The sequence below is a fragment of the Biomphalaria glabrata genome, chromosome 1 (assembly GCF_947242115.1).
Source record: "Biomphalaria glabrata chromosome 1, xgBioGlab47.1, whole genome shotgun sequence".
Classification (NCBI taxonomy): Eukaryota; Metazoa; Mollusca; class Gastropoda; family Planorbidae; genus Biomphalaria; species Biomphalaria glabrata.
In genome coordinates, this window is record NC_074711.1 from 41,953,422 (window position 1) to 41,974,766 (window position 21,345).

A 21,345-nucleotide genomic window follows, 5' to 3' on the forward strand; every position below is an offset into this window, starting at 1 on the left:
ACACGAGTTACTTCAGCACAGTTATAACGAAAAATGAAAGATGAATTTGCTGACAGAGCAATTCAAAGAACAAAGAAAACGATTGTAGCGTTTATTAAAAAATCCTCTCAACACAAATAGTAACGAATACACATTGATCCATTTGAAGTTGTTACTGGATCTCTAGATATGTAATGGATCGATTTAAAAAGTGAAGCTGAAAATCATATTGGAAGAGTTGAAGGTCCAGAAATGTATGTAACGCAACAAAAGTGGACAGCGTGATTAGGCACTTATGTTCAAATCATAGAGTAAACTTCCAGATTGCTACAGTCAGGGGAAAAAAATGGCATTTGGAAGGCTGACTATCTTCGGATCGACATATTCGTGCGAGTAAGCGTTCTCTTGCATGAATAGAATTACAAGTAAAGAAAGAAGCCAACTAGCAAATGAAAATAAGATTCAGGTTTGATACTAAAAACAACAAATTCTGAGACCAATGTCTCCAAACTTTCTAAAACCATGCACATCCATTGCTCTCTCTCAATTTGTTTGCACAATGGTTTGTTATTGAAGTAAAAGTTAGTGTTGTATGTAAATGTTTAATTGTTTAAATTGTATACTTAAATAATAAGTAATTATCTAATATATATATATATATATATATATATATATATATACATATGCACAAGTATGTATACGCATATATATTTATACATCATTTGTTGTGAAAAACATTATTTATATAAAGATAAATAGATATATTTTCTTATGAATAAATAGATTCGTTGTTTTCTTAATAAAAAAAAACAACTTTATTTATGCGAGTACTATTTATTGTTTGGAAGAAAGAAAAAAATGTGTGGCTCTTTAAAAACGTTGAAATTGTGTACATTGTAATTTTTGGCTCTCCCGACTCAAGAGGTTGCCGACCCCTGTCCGAGGTTCTCTATGTTGCCTCCCCCTAACACTTCAAGTCTGCTAGGGTATAAGAACTATTTCAAAACGAGGCTAAAACCATCAAAATGTATAAACGGATATAAAAAGGGAATAAGGTGGTATAAGAAAAAAAAATCTGTTTACTTTAGGTAAAGCCCCCCCCCCCTTTTTTTTTCCACTACCAAAAAAAAAAAATTAAAAATTAAATAAAGCTACTCCTCTAGCTAGTCTAGAGTCTAGAGAGTGTTATTGCTGGTTTAGGCTCTTGAAATAGTTACAGTTACAGAGGCACACAAATAGGGTTGCTTTGAGTCGTACGTCTGTATTTCTGCTATGTAAATACAACATCCACGCAATCGTGCTAATAAGAACAGAATATCTTGCTAATGAACAGGACTTTGAGCTCCAGATAGCTGTCTGGTCTCGTGCTGGGAAACCAGTCAGGATCTTTGGGAATGTGCCAAACCATGGGGCGACGCGTTAACCTAGCTCCGCCCATCCAGCTAGCGTCTGCCAGGCCCTCTCACGTGTCTTTCAACTTTTAACCCCGCTGTGATTGGCTCGAGCCGAAACCGGAACTTGACCGCCCGTAACGCCAATTGAATTCCAGCTCTTTTTTTACTCTCTCTCTTTCTCGCAAGCCCCTCCCTATGTTTCAATCAGGCCTCCCCCCTCTGATAGTACTATAAAAAAAAAGAAAAAAAAAAAGAGAGGGGGGGTTCAAGTGCTGCTTTGTGGGGAGAAGTATGAAGAAAAAAAAAAGGGGGGGAAAAATTGGCGAGAGTTGTTGACAAGGTTCAAAACACCGTTAGAACTGCTCCTAGGAGCGGGGACATACGTGCATACATGTGGTCCAGGGGTTAGAGCAGTCACTAACTGAAGTGTGAGCACATGGTCTATCCAAAAAAAAAAAAAAGTGGGCGTCACTATCTTTATTATCTCTTGGAGTTGGAGAGTTCAGACGGGAAGATTTCTAGACTTCTGCCGCTCATAGGATTTCAGGTCCAACAATCTTTTTTTTTTTTTTTGCTCGGTGTTCAAAGCGCGTTGGATTAAACTCTTCATCTGCATAAGGGGGTGAGTGTCTCTTACGCTTAAACATAACCGTGAGTGTCTTTTTTAAGTGTGCAGGAGTGACTCGTGTATACAGCTTTACAAAGGGCCCTAAGAGGGCAGGTACTTTAGCAATACAGGTACCCCCGACTTGAGATACCCTCTTGTGACGTCATCATACACCGTTTTAAGATGGCAGTTGAGAGCGAGATAAAACTCTTTTAGGAGGGAGTCAGATTGATATATTCACTTCTGTATCTACACGGCTCTTTTGTGTTTTTGTGTGTGTGTGCGCGCGTGGGTGCAGGCTCTTAAGTTATTCCTACATATTATCAGCGTGTGTTTATATGCATTAAGAATGCCATCTGGAGAAATCTTTAAGTGCCGTGTCTTTAGTGAAATTCGTAGTCAAATTTGAAGATCCACAGGACTCTTCATCTTGTCGGCATTTTTGAAGGATATATTTTTTTCTTTTTTTTTGAAAGTTAACATCTGAAGTGATGGGTTTATCTCAGCGGCGATTACCTCTCGGCTTCCTACACTCGCCATGGCCAGTGATAGACACAAGTTTGCCGGTAATATGCTAATTCATTAAGTGCTGACATGCCGAGAGCTGCATGGTGTCAGTAGCCGATAGGTAGATTGTTACCTCAGAACTTAATCTCAGTGCAATCTAGATCTTCCTGCTTTGGTCAATTCAATGCTTGGGTCAATTCAATGCTTGGGTCAACTCAATGCTTGGGTCAATTCAATGCTTGGGTCAACTCAATGCTTGGGTCAACTCAATGCTTGGGTCAATTCAATGCTTGGGTCAACTCAATGCTTGGGTCAACTCATTGAATGTGAGCAAAACTGAACGAAAGTCCATTGACTTCAGTTTCAGAAGACTTATGATACTACTTATATTTATGCATTCTTAAACGAGTATTATTAAGTTATTCTTCTTTCAGTAACAATACTTGCTAAAGAGAGATTCTCATAAATGTAGAGCCCAATCCATAAGGAGTTATCGTTTTGTTCTATCCGGTGAACAGAAAACAAACGTATGGATAAGTCATTCTTTTTATGAACGATTTAATTTGTTTTGTGCGCATTATTAGCACTACAGAAACACATTTCTAGACTCGTTGCACAAAGAATTTTTTAAAAAATCATTATTTTGTCTTAAGTGATGACATTTATGATGACATTTATCTATTTATTTGAGAATCTCTACCAATCTTTCATTTTCATTTTTTTTTCTACAAGTTCCATTACATCGCCACGATCTTTCTCCCTGTTGCGCTCTCTCATTTTTCTCTCTTTTGAATTGCTTGTAGAGTTGTCGTTAATGCGAACCGGATCCTAGACTTCAGAATGTCAAACAAATAGTAGATCATTGTGTTTTAAACTAATCTCATGTCACTACTCTGAGCTGACGACTTACTTACATAGACACTTTCTCCACTTTGATTACTCCATGGGCTTATATCAATGGCTCAATATAGGTATAGACAAAATATTTACAAGGTATACTAGTTGTCTTAAGGACATAATCAGAAACAGTCGATGCCATTTTTATCTTGTTCTCGAGTTCATAAAAGCTGGACAAGTTACTTCGTCTTGGATTAGACTTTCATTAGACTTTCATCCTCCCGAGACGTTCGACCCGTAGGGTGGCAAGCTGTCTACATTGAAACCTGTCTACATTGAAACCTGTCTACATTGAAACCTGTCTCCAGCAATGTTTATCTTCTAGCTGGTGTCCACTGCCATGAGATGCAGCATGAAGGTGCGGCGCCATGTTAAACGAAATGTGCGTTTTCCACGGGTTATGTCCAACTTGATATTGCCTACTCTTGGGGCGCGCGATTCACTCTGTCGGGGAACATTTCCCGCTAACGCCATAAAAGTACCTAACACTTTAATCGAATAATCAAGTACATACAATTATGAGATCATTTACAGAAAACATTTTGAAATACAGATGTTTACATTGTTTTATCGCCACTTTACACTTTCGCGGACTGTTGCTGACTCACGGTTTCGCGGACTTACTATTTCGCGGACTCATTTTTCGCCTATTAACTGATTGTTTTGCAGACTCACTATTTAGCGATTTCACTATTTAATAGACTCACTGTTTCGTGAATGAACAGTTTTGCGTAAAAGTCACGCGCTATTTTCTCTATTTGGCTAGTACCCCCCGTCTCTAATAGAACACTTAGTGTAGATATGTGTGTCTGTAGTGTCCATAGAGAATGTTTAGCCCTGGTTTAATCATCAAGCGCTAGAATAATGGAACAAATTATTAATTGTTTAACATAACAATGTACCGTTGAATACATTATCTTCAAGAAAAATAGATTCGTGTGTTCTTTCTAGTATCGACTATTTTCTGCTCATTATTCTAATTAAATGCTATATAAAACCTTTACCATAGTTACAAGTCAACAAATGTCTGACATTTGTTTGATGCTTGAGACTTCAATCTGTAAATACTGACATTCTCGAACCAGTCACTGAGTACCAGATGTATTTCTAAACTTGGTGCGGTTACTGGCCGGTCTAGGGCTCTAGCTCCAGACATTCAGCTCACATTTTTGTAGGCGTATCATTTTCTTAGTAAATAAATAATTTTTAAAGAAAACTTTAAAACTTCTTTTTAAACAAATTTAAGTTCCCTTTAAGTGACAGTGTGTATAGCTTTCAATTTACATACACTCCGCGTTCTAGCAACACAACGAAATTACAAGACGTCGATCAATTTAAACAAAATATTTTAGCTTACTTGAAAACTACTTTTAAACTGTCTTTAGTCTCAGACGCTAAAACAAAAAACATGTTCAATCGCCGTTAACATCTAGTCCTCCATTCAGTTGTATTGATGCCGCACCAACGTGATCTCAGTAGTGCGTGAGCAAATATATACACACACACATATATAGACTACAGACATGGGATTTATAATGGTGTTGTAAATAGCGAACTGCCTGTGGATATTTTAGAAGCAAAGGAAGACGATTGTTAAATTGAGCTTTTAATAGATTTAGTTTTGGTTTATACTCTATTGTGATACACAAACATCGAATATTTCTGAGGAACGTAGGCCTACATAGACCTTACTAATTTTAGGTTTATTTTATTAGCAAAATATTAACTGTTAACAATCCTTCTCTCTTTTTCTTCTACTGTTATTGAAAAGTAATATTCTCTTTAAATTTTAAATCATTTATCAGGTTTACAATTTATTCAAAATAACGATATAAATTTTTTATAAGCTATTTCAAATTTCGAGATGTAGGAAATTAGAAATATTTTTCTTTGTTCTAAATGTGGTTCTTGTAACACAAATACTTGTAACACAAAATTATGATTTCTCAATCATTAAATATTGTAATATACAAAAAATTAAAAAATGTTATCCTAAAAAAAAACAAAAACTTCTAGGAAAAAGTAGACAAAAGGAAATGTCTTTAAAAAATGATGGAAATCTATTCCTAAATAAACTTTTCTGTTTTTTTAATCGGTTATAAGAAACAAACTTTTAACGCTACAGTGAGGCGAGCCTCGCCTTTTTTTTTTTTAGTTGACTTTTTTTTAATGCGAATATTCAAAAGTTTCTGTAAGACTAGGTCCATTTAAGTAAACTGCACCCAAAAAAAAATAATAAAATAAGGATACTACACAGTAGGAAAAGATATATCAGACATCATTAAAGAAAAAGAATGTATGTTGTTAGGTTTGTATGTATGTGTGTAATTTGAGATATACCAGCAGAGGTGTAGCTAGGGTTGGTTTCACCATTTACTAAATGATATTCCCCCCTCCTACCGACTATCCCATCCTAAAATAGAGCCCCCCCCTCCTACCGACTATCCCATCCTAAAATAGAGCCCCCCCCTCCTACCGACTATCCCATCCTAAAATAGAGCCCCCCCTCCTACCGACTATCCCATCCTAAAATAGAGCCCCCCCCTCCTACCGACTATCCCATCCTAAAATAGAGCCCCCCCCCTCCTACCGACTATCCCATCCTAAAATAGAGCCCCCCCCTCCTACCGACTATCCCATCCTAAAATAGAGCCCCCCCCCCTCCTACCGACTATCCCATCCTAAAATAGAGCCCCCCCCCTTTTTCTTTTCACACCAAATAAAAAATTCGTCCTATTTTTTCTTTGTGTTAAAACAAAATATATAGAGCGAATGATCTCTATTCATTAATGTGTACACAACTGACAATATGTGAGCCAATTCCATTTTAAAAGCCTCGTTGTTTCTGACATTGTATCACTTTGGTGTGGCCGAAACGGAGGTCACTCGTTAACGCCCGCAACCGCACCTTCGATTTGGGGTCACGGAGGTCACGCCGCAACACGCACCCTACCCCCCCCCCCCCCCACACACACTTTTCACAAACGCTTCTGATTAGAGGCTTAAGCAAGAAAACATTAAACAAAATACATTTAAAAAAACAACAACAACAAAGTTTATACGAAGTGTATTTGTATCAATTCGTTTGGATCAGTCATGTCATTAGAGTTGTAATAAATCTAAACCAACAACACTAAATCTGTGCGATTAGAAATGTTTGTAGTACCAACTGTTTTTGTAGCGCTATTTCTTGCTTTTAACTTTCTGAACACGCTACGATCCTATCACTTATTCGGACCGTATGGGAAAATTGGGAAGGGGGGGTGGAAGGCGGTACGACCTGAATTCGAACTCATGGCTAAAACCTCAAGCCGACTTACTAACTACTCTGCTTGTGAGGTGCATACGAAAATAGAAGATTGTATAATTATGTATTGTTTGAAACTTACTGTAAAGCGGCCACCTATAAAGAGGACTAATTCAGCTTATGCCACCACTTCCGTGAAGTACCATTTCTTTCCCTTGTTCGGGATACCAAACAAAATACTTAATTACCAACAGTTAATTAGCTACTTGGTTAATTTTTTTTTAAATTGATTCTATAAATTAAATTATTATTATTATTATGTTAATGAATATGTGTGCAAAGCTTCAACTTGATCCGAGATTTGGTGTGGGAGAAATAACGTGTACAAACTTTTTACCAGACAGACAGACAGAGTGAGTTGATATAAGCTTTTTAAAAATGGAGCTTTTGAAATCAAGTTAGAAAGTAGGAATGGTACAAAGTTTTGCGTTTCAAGCGTTTTAACATTCCACACAAAAATAAGTACCATATATATAATAGATATATTGGAATTGAAACTGGGGAATTTGTTACCATTGAGGCTATTCGCTGGAAGTACTCTTTCTGGTATATCAGTTCTTTAAAAAAGTGCACAAATTGTTCTGGTTTTAAAAACTAGATAGTTTATCAATACTTGAGTCATCTGTAGACTGGATACAAGCTCTGAATTTTGTTTTAACCTCCAACAGAATTGATCAGAAATATGCAAAAATTTAGAAACGATTCCCGTGACTAGAAGAACTGATAGTTATCTTTAAATGTAGAAACTATAAGTCCTTTGTTTTAATTGAATACAGGGCATAGACATAAATAAATATAGACTGGAAAAAGGAAATAACTTCATGTAACTTGAAAACATGTACATCTATTGTTGTCGGATTTCCGAATTCTGAAAAGTTGCATGATCTTCAGTCTTAGAGATTTAAAAAAAACACTAGTGAAAATATTGTAATACTTATATAGGTTATGGCTGAAATAGATATGAATACTTAACTTTTATACTGCTAAAAAATGCTGTATAATAAAGTACACAAAATTGCAAGTCACAAATTTTCGTTTCATAAAACTCTTTTATCGGCCAGTCTATATTTATTTATGTCTATGATACAGGGTTTAATAATTGAGAAAAAAATACGTAGATCTAGAACTATAACTTTGATTTCGTAAATATATACAATTAGATCACTTTAGACTGAGAAGCCTTACTAACTTAGTGATATTAACATGTGGGTGTAATAAAACTTTTTAATAACTCCACCGAAAATAAAAAAAGAGTAGTTTTGCCCAGCCTACGGCCCGCGTAAAATATCGATGTGCTATCCTGTTCCCTAAAACTTGGCCAAGAGTGCGTAATAAGAGTGCGTAATGAGTTGGCAGAGGCTCGAGTCCAAACGTCTCCACGATGTTTGCGGTGACAAGCGTGTCGGAAATGTCAATGTCCCCACAGGACGATAAAAGTTGGGCACTGCTACAAAAGTCTGTAGATCCTCAGCGTCTCAACGCTGTCTTATCCCTGACATCTTGTGACATCTTTTATGTGGTTTCACTGAGCTGAGCCTCACTACACCATTGTTTTGTGAGTATGTCTTGTTTCACTGTCTGGAGTTTTGGTGTTGGATGCCAAAGAGTATGTCTTGTTTCACTGTCTGGAGTTTTGGTGTTGGATACCAAAAGAGTATGTCTTGTTTCACTGTCTGGAGTTTTGGTGTCGGATACCAAAGAGTATGTCTTGTTTCACTGTCTGGAGTTTTGGTGTCGGATACCAAAGAATATGTCTTGCTTAATTAAAATACTGTCAATTACTAATATAGGACTTCTTTAGAGTATGCGTACGGGCACGCGCCTCTGCATTCTCATAGATTGCCATTGACGTCCTTGGTCTCAGAGTCGGAGTTTATGTTAGGGAGCGTGCAGCGGAGAGATCTCACGCGGCGGCTCCGGTGGGAGGTAACGGACTTTAAATAAACGCTTAGTGGTGGCAGCGCGTGTTTCTCGGAATGTGAAATGGAGGCGTATGGAAAGGGAGAAGGAACCACTCGTTAGCTCAGAGTCTAGTCATACTTGAGGAAGAACAAGTAACTAATACATTCATGTAGACTCTAGTAAGCTCTCTATACCGTACCCTAGCCATATATTTGTGTGGGGTAGTTCGAGAAGAACATTCATACTTGGAAAACAAAAAAACAGTAGGCAATACGTTAATTAAACTTGAATCATTAGAGAGGTAGAGAGAAAGTAAACAAAAATATTTAAAAGAAATACATCGTAAACAAAATATGAAAAAAAAAAATGTGTCAGGATGACTCCTTTTCCTTTTTTTTCCCCTTAATTTCTCGAATGTAATTAGCTATTGTTTGATTGTTTGATAAAATAAATCTTTTTTGTTGTTGTTGATCTCGTTTTTTTTTTATTTTTGGTTTTACAGCATGTCCGTCCTTCTGTCTGTCATATTTAGAACTCAAAAAAAACTGAAAGCTCCTTCAACGTGCTAGACTTTTGCTCTTCTGAAAATGAACCCTTTATTTTTTATTTTTTTTAATGGAGCATGCATTTGGTATGCACATACATTTCATTCAACCATTCCTTAAACAAGGTGAAAAGCTTAGCATTTGCCTCTTTCTCCCAGAGAATTTACAATCCTCCAAAGTACACTCGTAATTGTTATTTCGAGGTCTCTGCTGTGAATGGGATTTAGTTGCGAGTTTGTGTATAGCTTAATTTGCGTTTACGCCTGACCCACACGAACCACACACAAGTGTGTGTATTTGTGTTTAACAAAAATTTACGGTATATGTATATTTGTTATTTTTGTATTTGTTCTTTTGATGAGTTCACACTAGACATTGATGAATACGCTTCTCTGGTCGTGTTCTTTTTCATTTAATAATCGGCAGCTATTTTTTTTTTATCAAGAAAATCTTTTTTTTTTTTTTAATTTTTAGTTTTGTGTGTGTGTGTGTGAATAGAAAGTGATGAAACATTCAATATTTTCTGCCGACATGTTTGTATCTTAGTACCTCGCAATTTTTTAATAGTATCTTCTTTATTATTCCTATCTTTCAAATAGTTTCCTTTATTAGAAAATGTTTCATCAAACATTTCGCTTGTAAAAGTAGTGACCGTTTTCTAACCTGACCTGAATGGACCAACTGGCATATCATTTGAAAAATAATGACAATTTATAATTCAAAATTTACAGCTAATAATAATAATAAAAATAATAATGATAATATAAGAATAAATAACTCGTTTGCAGCCCTCGCAGGCCATTCATTGACTGTTTTCAAAAATCTTTATAGAAATGTGTGCGTACTATTGACTTACAATTCTACTGTGCACTCTTTTATTTGTTAATAAGTAACTGTTGAACCTATTGGCATGCATCTGTTACATACATTGGACAAATGCCTAAACAGAAATATTCTTACTAGAAATTGCAACAGTTTCGAGACTTCTCGTTTGCTAGCTCGAGCATACAGTTGTGTCTTTAGCCCTGTCGAGCATACAGTTGTGTCTTTAGCCCTGTCGAGCATACAGTTGTGTCTTTAGCCCTGTCGAGCATACAGTTGTGTCTTTAGCACTATCGAGCATACAGTTGTGTCTTTAGCCCTGTCGAGCATACAGTTGTGTCTTTAGCACTATCGAGCATACAGTTGTGTCTTTAGCCCTGTCGAGCATACAGTTGTGTCTTTAGCACTGTCGAGCATACAGTTGTGTCTTTAGCCCTGTCGAGCATACAGTTGTGTCTTTAGCCCTGTCGAGCATACAGTTGTGTCTTTAGCACTGTCGAGCATACAGTTGTGTCTTTAGCCCTGTCGAGCATACAGTTGTGCCTTTAGGGCTGTTCGAGCATACAGTTGTGTCTTTAACCCTGTCGAGCATACAGTTGTGTCTTTAGCCCTGTCGAGCATACAGTTGTGCCTTTAGCCCTGTCGAGCATACAGTTGTGTCTTTAGCCCTGTCGAGCATACAGTTGTGTCTTTAGCCCTGTCGAGCATACAGTTGTGCCTTTAGGGCTGTTCGAGCATACAGTTGTGTCTTTAACCCTGTCGAGCATACAGTTGTGTCTTTAGCCCTGTCGAGCATACAGTTGTGTCTTTAACCCTGTCGAGCATACAGTTGTGTCTTTAGCCCAGTCGAGCATACAGTTGTGCCTTTAGCCCTATCGAGCATACAGTTGTGTCTTTAGCCCTGTCGAGCATACAGTTGTGCCTTTAACCCTGTCGAGCATACAGTTGTGCCTTTAGGGCTGTTCGAGCATACAGTTGTGTCTTTAACCCTGTCGAGCATACAGTTGTGCCTTTAGCCCAGTCGAGCATACAGTTGTGTCTTTAGCCCTGTCGAGCATACAGTGTGTCTTTAGCCCTGTCGAGCATACAGTTGTGTCTTTAGCCCTGTCGAGCATACAGTTGTGCCTTTAGGGCTGTTCGAGCATACAGTTGTGTCTTTAACCCTGTCGAGCATACAGTTGTGTCTTTAGCCCTGTCGAGCATACAGTTGTGTCTTTAGCCCTGTCGAGCATACAGTTGTGTCTTTAACCCTGTCGAGCATACAGTTGTGTCTTTAGCCCTGTCGAGCATACAGTTGTGTCTTTAGCCCTGTCGAGCATACAGTTGTGTCTTTAGCCCTGTCGAGCATACAGTTGTGTCTTTAGCCCTGTCGAGCATACAGTTGTGCCTTTAGGGCTGTTCGAGCATACAGTTGTGTCTTTAGCCCTGTCGAGCATACAGTTGTGCCTTTAGGGCTGTTCGAGCATACAGTTGTGTCTTTAACCCTGTCGAGCATACAGTTGTGTCTTTAGCACTGTCGAGCATACAGTTGTGTCTTTAGCCCTGTCGAGCATACAGTTGTGTCTTTAGCCCTGTCGAGCATACAGTTGTGCCTTTAACCCTGTCGAGCATACAGTTGTGCCTTTAGGGCTGTTCGAGCATACAGTTGTGTCTTTAACCCTGTCGAGCATACAGTTGTGCCTTTAGCCCAGTCGAGCATACAGTTGTGTCTTTAGCCCTGTCGAGCATACAGTGTGTCTTTAGCCCTGTTGAGCATACAGTTGTGTCTTTAGCCCTGTCGAGCATACAGTTGTGCCTTTAGGGCTGTTCGAGCATACAGTTGTGTCTTTAACCCTGTCGAGCATACAGTTGTGTCTTTAGCCCTGTCGAGCATACAGTTGTGTCTTTAGCCCTGTCGAGCATACAGTTGTGTCTTTAACCCTGTCGAGCATACAGTTGTGTCTTTAGCCCTGTCGAGCATACAGTTGTGTCTTTAGCCCTGTCGAGCATACAGTTGTGTCTTTAGCCCTGTCGAGCATACAGTTGTGTCTTTAGCCCTGTCGAGCATACAGTTGTGCCTTTAGGGCTGTTCGAGCATACAGTTGTGTCTTTAGCCCTGTCGAGCATACAGTTGTGCCTTTAGGGCTGTTCGAGCATACAGTTGTGTCTTTAACCCTGTCGAGCATACAGTTGTGTCTTTAGCACTGTCGAGCATACAGTTGTGTCTTTAGCCCTGTCGAGCATACAGTTGTGTCTTTAGCCCTGTCGAGCATACAGTTGTGTCTTTAGCACTGTCGAGCATACAGTTGTGTCTTTAGCACTGTCGAGCATACAGTTGTGTCTTTAACCCTGTCGAGCATACAGTTGTGTCTTTAGCACTGTCGAGCATACAGTTGTGTCTTTAGCACTGTCGAGCATACAGTTGTGTCTTTAGCCCTGTTGAGCATACAGTTGTGCCTTTAGGGCTGTTCGAGCATACAGTTGTGTCTTTAGCCCTGTCGAGCATACAGTTGTGCCTTTAGGGCTGTTCGAGCATACAGTTGTGTCTTTAGCCCTGTCGAGCATACAGTTGTGTCTTTAGCCCTGTCGAGCATACAGTTGTGTCTTTAACCCTGTCGAGCATACAGTTGTGTCTTTAGCCCTGTCGAGCATACAGTTGTGTCTTTAGCCCTGTCGAGCATACAGTTGTGTCTTTAGCCCTGTCGAGCATACAGTTGTGTCTTTAGCCCTGTCGAGCATACAGTTGTGCCTTTAGGGCTGTTCGAGCATACAGTTGTGTCTTTAACCCTGTCGAGCATACAGTTGTGTCTTTAGCCCTGTCGAGCATACAGTTGTGTCTTTAGCCCTGTCGAGCATACAGTTGTGTCTTTAGCCCTGTCGAGCATACAGTTGTGTCTTTAACCCTGTCGAGCATACAGTTGTGTCTTTAGCCCTGTCGAGCATACAGTTGTGTCTTTAGCCCTGTCGAGCATACAGTTGTGTCTTTAGCCCTGTCGAGCATACAGTTGTGCCTTTAGGGCTGTTCGAGCATACAGTTGTATCTTTAACCCTGTCGAGCATACAGTTGTGTCTTTAGCACTGTCGAGCATACAGTTGTGTCTTTAGCACTGTCGAGCATACAGTTGTGTCTTTAGCCCTGTCGAGCATACAGTTGTGTCTTTAGCACTGTCGAGCATACAGTTGTGTCTTTAGCCCTGTCGAGCATACAGTTGTGCCTTTAGGGCTGTTCGAGCATACAGTTGTGCCTTTAGCCCTGTCGAGCATACAGTTGTGCCTTTAGGGCTGTTCGAGCATACAGTTGTGTCTTTAGGGCTGTTCGAGCATACAGTTGTGTCTTTAACCCTGTCGAGCATACAGTTGTGTCTTTAGCACTGTCGAGCATACAGTTGTGTCTTTAGCCCTGTCGAGCATACAGTTGTGCCTTTAGGGCTGTTCGAGCATACAGTTGTGTCTTTAACCCTGTCGAGCATACAGTTGTGTCTTTAACCCTGTCGAGCATACAGTTGTGCCTTTAGGGCTGTTCGAGCATACAGTTGTGTCTTTAGCACTGTCGAGCATACAGTTGTGTCTTTAGCACTGTCGAGCATACAGTTGTGCCTTTAGCCCTGTCGAGCATACAGTTGTGTCTTTAGCCCTGTCGAGCATACAGTTGTGTCTTTAGCACTGTCGAGCATACAGTTGTGTCTTTAGCACTGTCGAGCATACAGTTGTGTCTTTAGCACTGTCGAGCATACAGTTGTTTCTTTAGCCCTGTCGAGCATACAGTTGTGTCTTTAGCACTGTCGAGCATACAGTTGTGTCTTTAACCCTGTCGAGCATACAGTTGTGTCTTTAGCACTGTCGAGCATACAGTTGTGTCTTTAGCCCAGTCGAGCATACAGTTGTGTCTTTAGCACTGTCGAGCATACAGTTGTGTCTTTAGCCCAGTCGAGCATACAGTTGTGTCTTTAGCACTGTCGAGCATACAGTTGTGTCTTTAGCACTGTCGAGCATACAGTTGTGTCTTTAGCCCAGTCGAGCATACAGTTGTGTCTTTAGCACTGTCGAGCATACAGTTGTCTTTAGGGCTGTTCGAGCATACAGTTGTGTCTTTAGCACTGTCGAGCATACAGTTGTGTCTTTAGCACTGTCGAGCATACAGTTGTGTCTTTAGCACTGTCGAGCATACAGTTGTGTCTTTAGCACTGTCGAGCATACAGTTGTGCCTTTAGGGCTGTTCGAGCATACAGTTGTGTCTTTAGCACTGTCGAGCATACAGTTGTGCCTTTAGGGCTGTTCGAGCATACAGTTGTGCCTTTAGGGCTGTTCGAGCATACAGTTGTGCCTTTAGGGCTGTTCGAGCATACAGTTGTCTTTAGGGCTGTATACGTTTTGTTTTTAATTTTTATTTTAAGCACGTTGTTGGCGCATATAAAAAAAAATGCATTGTTAATTTTGAAAACATGTAAAATATTTTAAAAAAGACGATTTCTACTTAATGCAGCTAACCAACCTCTGAAAGAATGATTATTTTGCTCTTAGTTACTAATGAATGGTAGAGTTTAAAAAATACATCAACGAACATTTTACCCCTCCCCCCTTTCCAATTTTCCCGAAATAAAAAATCCCGATTAAGCGATATGTTTAGATCTACTCAGAGTTTATCTCATTTTACTAATAGGCCTATAGATCCTTCAGTGAAGTCCAGTAGGGCGTCAGCGCCGTAGGCGCCATTATCCCATTGGTGGTTAGAAAGTCTTTTATCCAACTACCAGGCCTGGACATGGGGCTCTTCACCCCTGTCCTGTCTGAGGGCTCCCACCGGTAGACGGCTATATCGATTGACTGGGCCAGATCGGGACGTGCCGTGTACACAGCGCACCGTCCTCGTTCCTGGGTCCCACTCGCTATAAGTGGCCGAGAACAGTGCTAACTGGGGGAAGCTTGTCTTATATTCCTATACTAATAGGCCACTAGATCCAGACTAAGAAGAAAGCGGTGCGCAAAATGGTCCTGCTCGTCTCTGTATTGATGTGTCTTTGAACACAGCCAGAAAACCCGTTAGATCTGTTCAAGATAAAAAAATTGGACAAATAATAACGGTTAAAGTAGGGTTTTCCCAGTACGGCCAATTAGCGAGTCATTCTTTTCCCCAAAATATAAATCGACTGTCAAATTTCTAGGAAAACCGTTGAAGCCGTTTTCCCGAACCACCTAGGTTTTTATTTTTTGCTTCCAACTTTGTTTTTTCTGATGACGAATTTGCAAGCTGAATAGAGGAATTGTAAAAAAAAGGTTTACTTCCAGAAGATTTAACAGTAACCTTTTAAACTAGACATGTTCTGTGCACGAGGCTCGTGATAGTGAAATCTCAGTTTCAATCGCGTTTCCGGTTATGCTCAAGAAAGAGTTTTTAAACAAAATCTAAAAAAAAAAAGAATAAAATAGGTCATTTTGCTGTTCATTAATGTTATACACTTTAATAAAGAAATCATTTATTTAAAAGTTAACGTAAATCAGTTGACCCAGTTCGAAGATGGAACACTTCTTCTAATTATATTTGTAAGGAAAGGATATCTCTTCATCATGGAGGTCTTCTGTTGCTGTTCTTCTTCCTTGTTCTCATTGTTATGTGGAGTGTTCAGATGACTAGACCAATATCTGAGATGAACTGCGCAGTGGTTTCCAAATCAGGGAGCTCTCCATATAGTTTTCTTTCTATAGGGCCAGTGTCTTGTTCGGACCTTGGTAAATAATGAAGTTTTGAAGGACATGGTCAGCATTCACTGGTTTTCAGTTTTGAGCTTACAGAACATATTTTCATTCTGTTGCGTCCGGTCCTGAGTCGAAAGATTAGACATTGATCTTGTCGGGATAGTTTATATTAGGTGTCATCATTCTTGTGATTCGGTTGAGAGCTTGTCCATTTCTCATTTATTTTATTTACTATTAGTTTCTTCATTTCTTCTGGATAGAGTGCAATGTTTGTGAGTTTGTTCTCCCACACTTGGTGAATGTGTCAGTCTTCTTATTTCCTTCTAGTTCTTCTCATTCTTCGTATTCATGACCAACTGTTCAGTTACATTGCTATCCCGTGCGGCTACTGTTACAAACCAAAAAGACAGCATGGAATAAATTACTGTAAATACATATCTAAAAGTTGTAAAGTGTAATGTATCTATCGTAGTGTTGTAAAGTGTAATGTATCTATCGTAGTGTTTTTAATAACAAAGATCACTGTTGCTATCAAAGGATGTTTGCCATCTGGTTCTTAGGTCACTCTCCAAATAATCTATAGTGTATTATTGCGTTCAATCCTTGGTGCATTGTAGTATCCAGTATAGCTACCATAGTATACATGTATATTATTTAGTAATTGGTCATCATTTATTATCTCAAAATTAAATATATACGAATGTGAATTTTATATCTTTATATTTGTACAACAAATATAATTTTATATAGATTTTTTTACAAATACTTTGCTAATAATATTTTTTTCTATTTGATATATATATATATATATAATTAATGAGAAACATATTGATAGTATGGGAAAAGAGATACACAGAAAGAGTTATCGACCATTTAGATAAAATCCACTGTTCACTCTATCACGTGACTTGCAATTTTTAGCCGTACTTTTAAAAAAATAACGGTTGCGAACCATCTGAACTCCCGACTGAGACAGAACGAGCCCTAACAGTTGAGCCACACCTCGGAGTTTCGCTTCGCAACATCAACACAGTTCGCGATTCATAAAAAAAAAAACACAACAACTTCAATTTGCCTTGTTGATCCAGCAGTGTATCTCAGACCCATTACACCTTCTTCACCCCACCCCATAGTGTGTGTGCCGTGATAAAAGCCATATTGCTTTCCCGCTATTTGTTCTTCCAGAAATTGTTCCATTAAAGTTCGGATAAGCCAGGCATTCAGTTCACGAGCGGGGCGGGCACGGATCAGGTGGTAACGCTTTTCCCTCTCTCTCTCTTGATTTCTCTCTCTTTCTTTCTTGCTCTCTATCTTGCTCTCTGTGGATGTTTAAGATTTTACTTGTAAATTGTGTGTAAACGCTTTTTACAGCGTGAATTGAAGGCCTACATTGTTATAATACAGTCTAACACCTCACCCCTTCCCAACACCAAACAGCTTTGTCCGGTATCGCAATAATTATTTATCAATGACACTAATTTCTACATTTCAGAGTCAGCGGAGCCTAAGAAAACCAGAGCCCTATTGCTAGATACACATTTTAAATTTGTACAATCGTTAAGCTCATATGATTAAAAACAAAAAACGAAGAAAGGTGAAATAAAAGTTTATATTTTTAAACACTTTTGCTCGATCGAAAATTCTCGCCATTTTCAGCTTTCTTTATTGGATCTTTCTAGTAAACTAGCCTGAGATGACCCACGACCTGCCGGCCGTAGTTAGGGTATTACTGGTTCAGTGGATTGAATTTAGATCTATGTCAAACGTGGAGAATGTTCCCTTCATATTCTTTTATAATTCGCCACGAAAATAAGAGTTTTTTTCTTTAATAGAGATGCAATTAGGTACTTTCTGTCTATTTTTAGGTCCCCATGGTTGTAGGAGGGACGTTAAACTTACACTGCGGATTCCGCCATGATATAAGGAACATTTATGCCAAGTTTTATCAAGATTGGTCAAACGGTTTTGATTTTTATTCGGGACATCCATAAATACATACGCTTTACTCTCTAGTCTATTGTGTATTATAGATTAAAATTACGGAAATGATTTAGCGAAGATGATTTTGATGGTAATATCGGCTTTGTGCCAAAACGCAATGAAAATGGGAAGAATCTTACTTGTATTCAAAAATGTTCATATTATTTTATTCTGAGCATGTGTGTGTGTGTCAGCGAGTTGCTTTACAGTCTTAATGTTTTTATGTTATGACCCTTGACAAAGAGAACATTTAAGTAATATCCATTTCACAAACATACAATTTCGACACAAAAATCAGCAGAAGTGTCGACAATATCAAACCTTGTCCAGCATTGTCAAGGGAGATAAGTTACATAATCCTAAAAAAAAAGAGTTACAAATCTTGTCAGGAGATTGTTCCCCCCCCCCCACACACACTTCAGTTTTCTCATTATGAAATTATTTTTTTCCCTAATATTTCTATGTGTTCATTACCCTTACAATTTCCCCAACCATAATAAATGTATTGTCAATTCAATTTTTCTGTAGTCAGGTTTGCAGATCTAAGCATACATTTAAATACAAAACTATAACAATAAAACAACAATGTGTTATGTGATGATCCTACACCTAATTATATAAAGGATGTAACCCATTAAACATGGATTCATTTCTGCCACGTTTATCTTTTCCTTCATTTGAAACTGCCTCCTTTGCAACTACAGCACAAGGCAAACAAAACAAAGTCACTACGAAGGCGTCCTCAGAAAGGGGGTTTGAGGGGGACGGGTGAGGTAATGTGACGCAATGTCCACGTTGCTTACCGTTCGCTTTTCATTTCTGGTGGAGGGGTAATTCCCTCCGTCTCCTCTCTCTACCGACCCAGTTGTTTACGACAAGAGTCTTGCTCTGCAGACGATCACTTGGTGCGGCTACATGAAGCACCAAGCTAGCAGTGTTTACACGGAGAGAAGGCAAAGAGAGTTTCTACACTGGGGACCTGAATGAAACTTCAACTTTTGATTGAAACCAAATTCAAACAAACATCGGGGGGGGGGGGGGGGGGGGTAGGGCGGAGGAGAAAAAAGAAAAGTTGATAGATTTTTTTTTTTTTTTTCTTTTGTACACCAAGAACTTCCGCGGCGTCGGACGGGTCGCTGGGCAGAAGGACGGTTTTGTTAGCAAAACTAGCCTGCGATGCTGGGGTGGGGAGGTGTCTTTCGTGGACAGTCGATGAGTGGTTACAAGATATCTACGTCATGAAGGACACGCGGAGAACTCTTGCCTTTCAAATCGAACAATGGCGGCTACAAATATGGGAGAGGAAGTTGTCTAGAGTTGTCATGGTAGCGATGAACTGGGAAATTAAAATTACAAAATGTAAACTCACTGAAATAAAGAAAAGATAAAAAGATGATAGTTTCGATACCAGATACAAGAATGAAACTCTGTAAAAATCTTTTATTCTCCAAATCAAAATAAATAGATACATAAATAAAGTTATACAATTAGAAAGATTAAACGCATAAAATTAGCATATTTAAACATTATCAATAGCTGAACATTAGTTAAACACGCTCCAAGTAGATCAAACAAAAACTGCATAACGTCCTGAAGAGTTTCTTCTCTGACTGTATACTGTGACTCCAAGCGGTGTATTGGTGTGCGTCACAAATTGTGTCTGTATTTTATAATAAGAAAATTTTAAACTTTTAACACTCTAAACATTTACATATATACTAATTTTGTTGATTGAGTTCTAACTTTTTTTTTCAGAGGGTCAATAACATAAAAGTATCCTAAGGTTTACGGTTCAAATCCTTCGGGATCCAAGATGTCATTGTGAATTTGCCTGAAGATTCGAAATACACCTGGCAAGGTTCACTGCGCAGCCTGCCACGTATCTCTAGGTTCTGCCTTAGTCGTGGTGACGTCCATTATTCAGACATGTATTCAAATCATCCAGCTTACTCTACGCCCTTCTCTGTAAAGGACATCCTCAGCTGGACTGAGCAGTCGGAGTATGCCGGACTCGGCGGATATATGCCGGCCCCGGGCTACCCTTCGGACTACAGCCCCAGGTCTTACGACCCGATCTCATCGCTCCCCAGCAACCCCGCCTGCCTGTACGGCAACGGCACCCCGACGTACACCAACATCTCGTACCCAGTCTCGTCCCACGCCTCCAACATGATGGGCGCCGGCTCGGTTGGCCACATGGGCGTGCACTGCATGAAGCCCTCAGACTATGATGTCATGTCCAGCGGCATGTCTTTGCCCATGAAGGCCGACTACGAGGGCCACGTGCAGGACAACATGTCCCTGCCCATCAAGCAAGAGTACGAGAGTCATGTGACGGACATCTCCAGTCCAGTGTCGGCTATGAGTGACCAGATGTACTTAGAGGATGAAGGGAAGGACAAAGGTCAGTTCAGTGTCTTGTTGTGGTCTTTTCCAAGAAGTATTGTCCCTTTTCCAAGAAGTATTGTCCCTTTTCCAAGAAGTGTTTCCCCTAAGAGATGTAAATATATATATATATATATAACATCGAAATGTCGGTTTACCGTACATAGATGGTTTTACGAAATGGGGATAACATTTTGTCCCTGCTAATCAAAGACACCGAATGGGTCAGAGCCCCTGGTCTTTACTTGATCGACCACGCACAGCCCTGGGAGACACCTACTTAAAGTATCAGCCCGAAGCTACTCTTTTTTTTTTTGTGAAATGGAGATGTAGAACTGAAAAAAACAAAACAGTATTGATATCCTAGCAGGATTCTTTAAATGCCAATAAATAAACAGTAATTTTAGAGGCGATCCTTACTATTTATAAACTGATTGCTCCATGCCAGTCTGATCCTAATATCAAATAAAACAAAAATGATTATGTAGTCTTGTTTCTGAAGCTTTCTAATCAGATAAAATATTAAACCCATACTGATTTTACAGATATTGCAAATTCAGATCTATTCGCACTGTGTCATCTCGGGATTATGTTTTTCGTCTGTTGTCACATATCTGCACAGAAACTAGTATTTGACCCAAATTGTTCTTGTCTACATTGTGTTAACATTCAAAGCTTATCATAATATTTCTTTTTTTTTTAAGTTGTCCAATACAACTTCAAACTGTAATAGTATTGCATAAAACCGAATGTGATACAAAATTGTACTCACATCGATCGTGCTATCTCTATGACTGTATCCCATCGAGCGAGCCCTGACCCCTGTTTACACGTAAACATTTCCAACAGTAGCGTTTCATATTTGAAAAATGGAACGTCAAATATGGCTGTATAATGTAAACACAGAAAGGGAAAAAAATAGGACTTCAAAAAACTGTTTTAAAATTGGTAATGTCTAAAAATTTAATGAAATTAAATGAAAGAAAGCAACATTTTTTTTCTTGTAGTTCCCAACCTTGTCCCATTCCATCCTATTAGCAGCCAGTGATTAGCGGTAGATTGGTCAATGTTTATACCCAGCGTTACCCCAGCAACTAGTTGACACCGTCCATTCTGTCCTCACCAGCTTATCGCCTGCTTCTCTATACGTACGCGCGCCACTTGAGTCTTCCATCATCGCCTCCAGAGAGCGCGCGAGTCGCAGCTGGGAATGACTTCTGGTCGCCGGGTGAGAGGGAGGTGAGCCTATTCTTGGGCAGACGTTCTGCAAAGTGACTTAGACACCACAGACACGACATCTTGGCGACTGCTTAACTCGTCATAGCGCTGTATGTTCTATGTCCATTC

General features: G+C 39.3%; 1 protein-coding gene across 5 annotated transcripts in view; it reads left to right on the top strand.

Moving 5' to 3' along the window:
* The first annotated feature begins 1,716 nt into the window (after positions 1-1,716).
* Positions 1,717-21,345, top strand: part of LOC106080081 (homeobox protein Nkx-2.5-like) — a 42,580-nt gene continuing 22,951 nt past the window's right edge. The window contains exons 1-2 of one of the 5 annotated variants that reach the window (XM_013241392.2): positions 1,717-2,024; positions 19,369-20,017. In XM_013241392.2, coding sequence (XP_013096846.2) covers positions 19,540-20,017 — 478 coding nt within the window. In that variant the 5' untranslated portion in view covers positions 1,717-2,024; positions 19,369-19,539. Of the gene's footprint in view, positions 2,112-2,172; positions 2,547-19,368; positions 20,018-21,345 lie in introns of those variants that run through there. The other 4 variants (XM_013241389.2, XM_013241393.2, XM_013241391.2 and 1 more) reach the window with 4 other exon arrangements.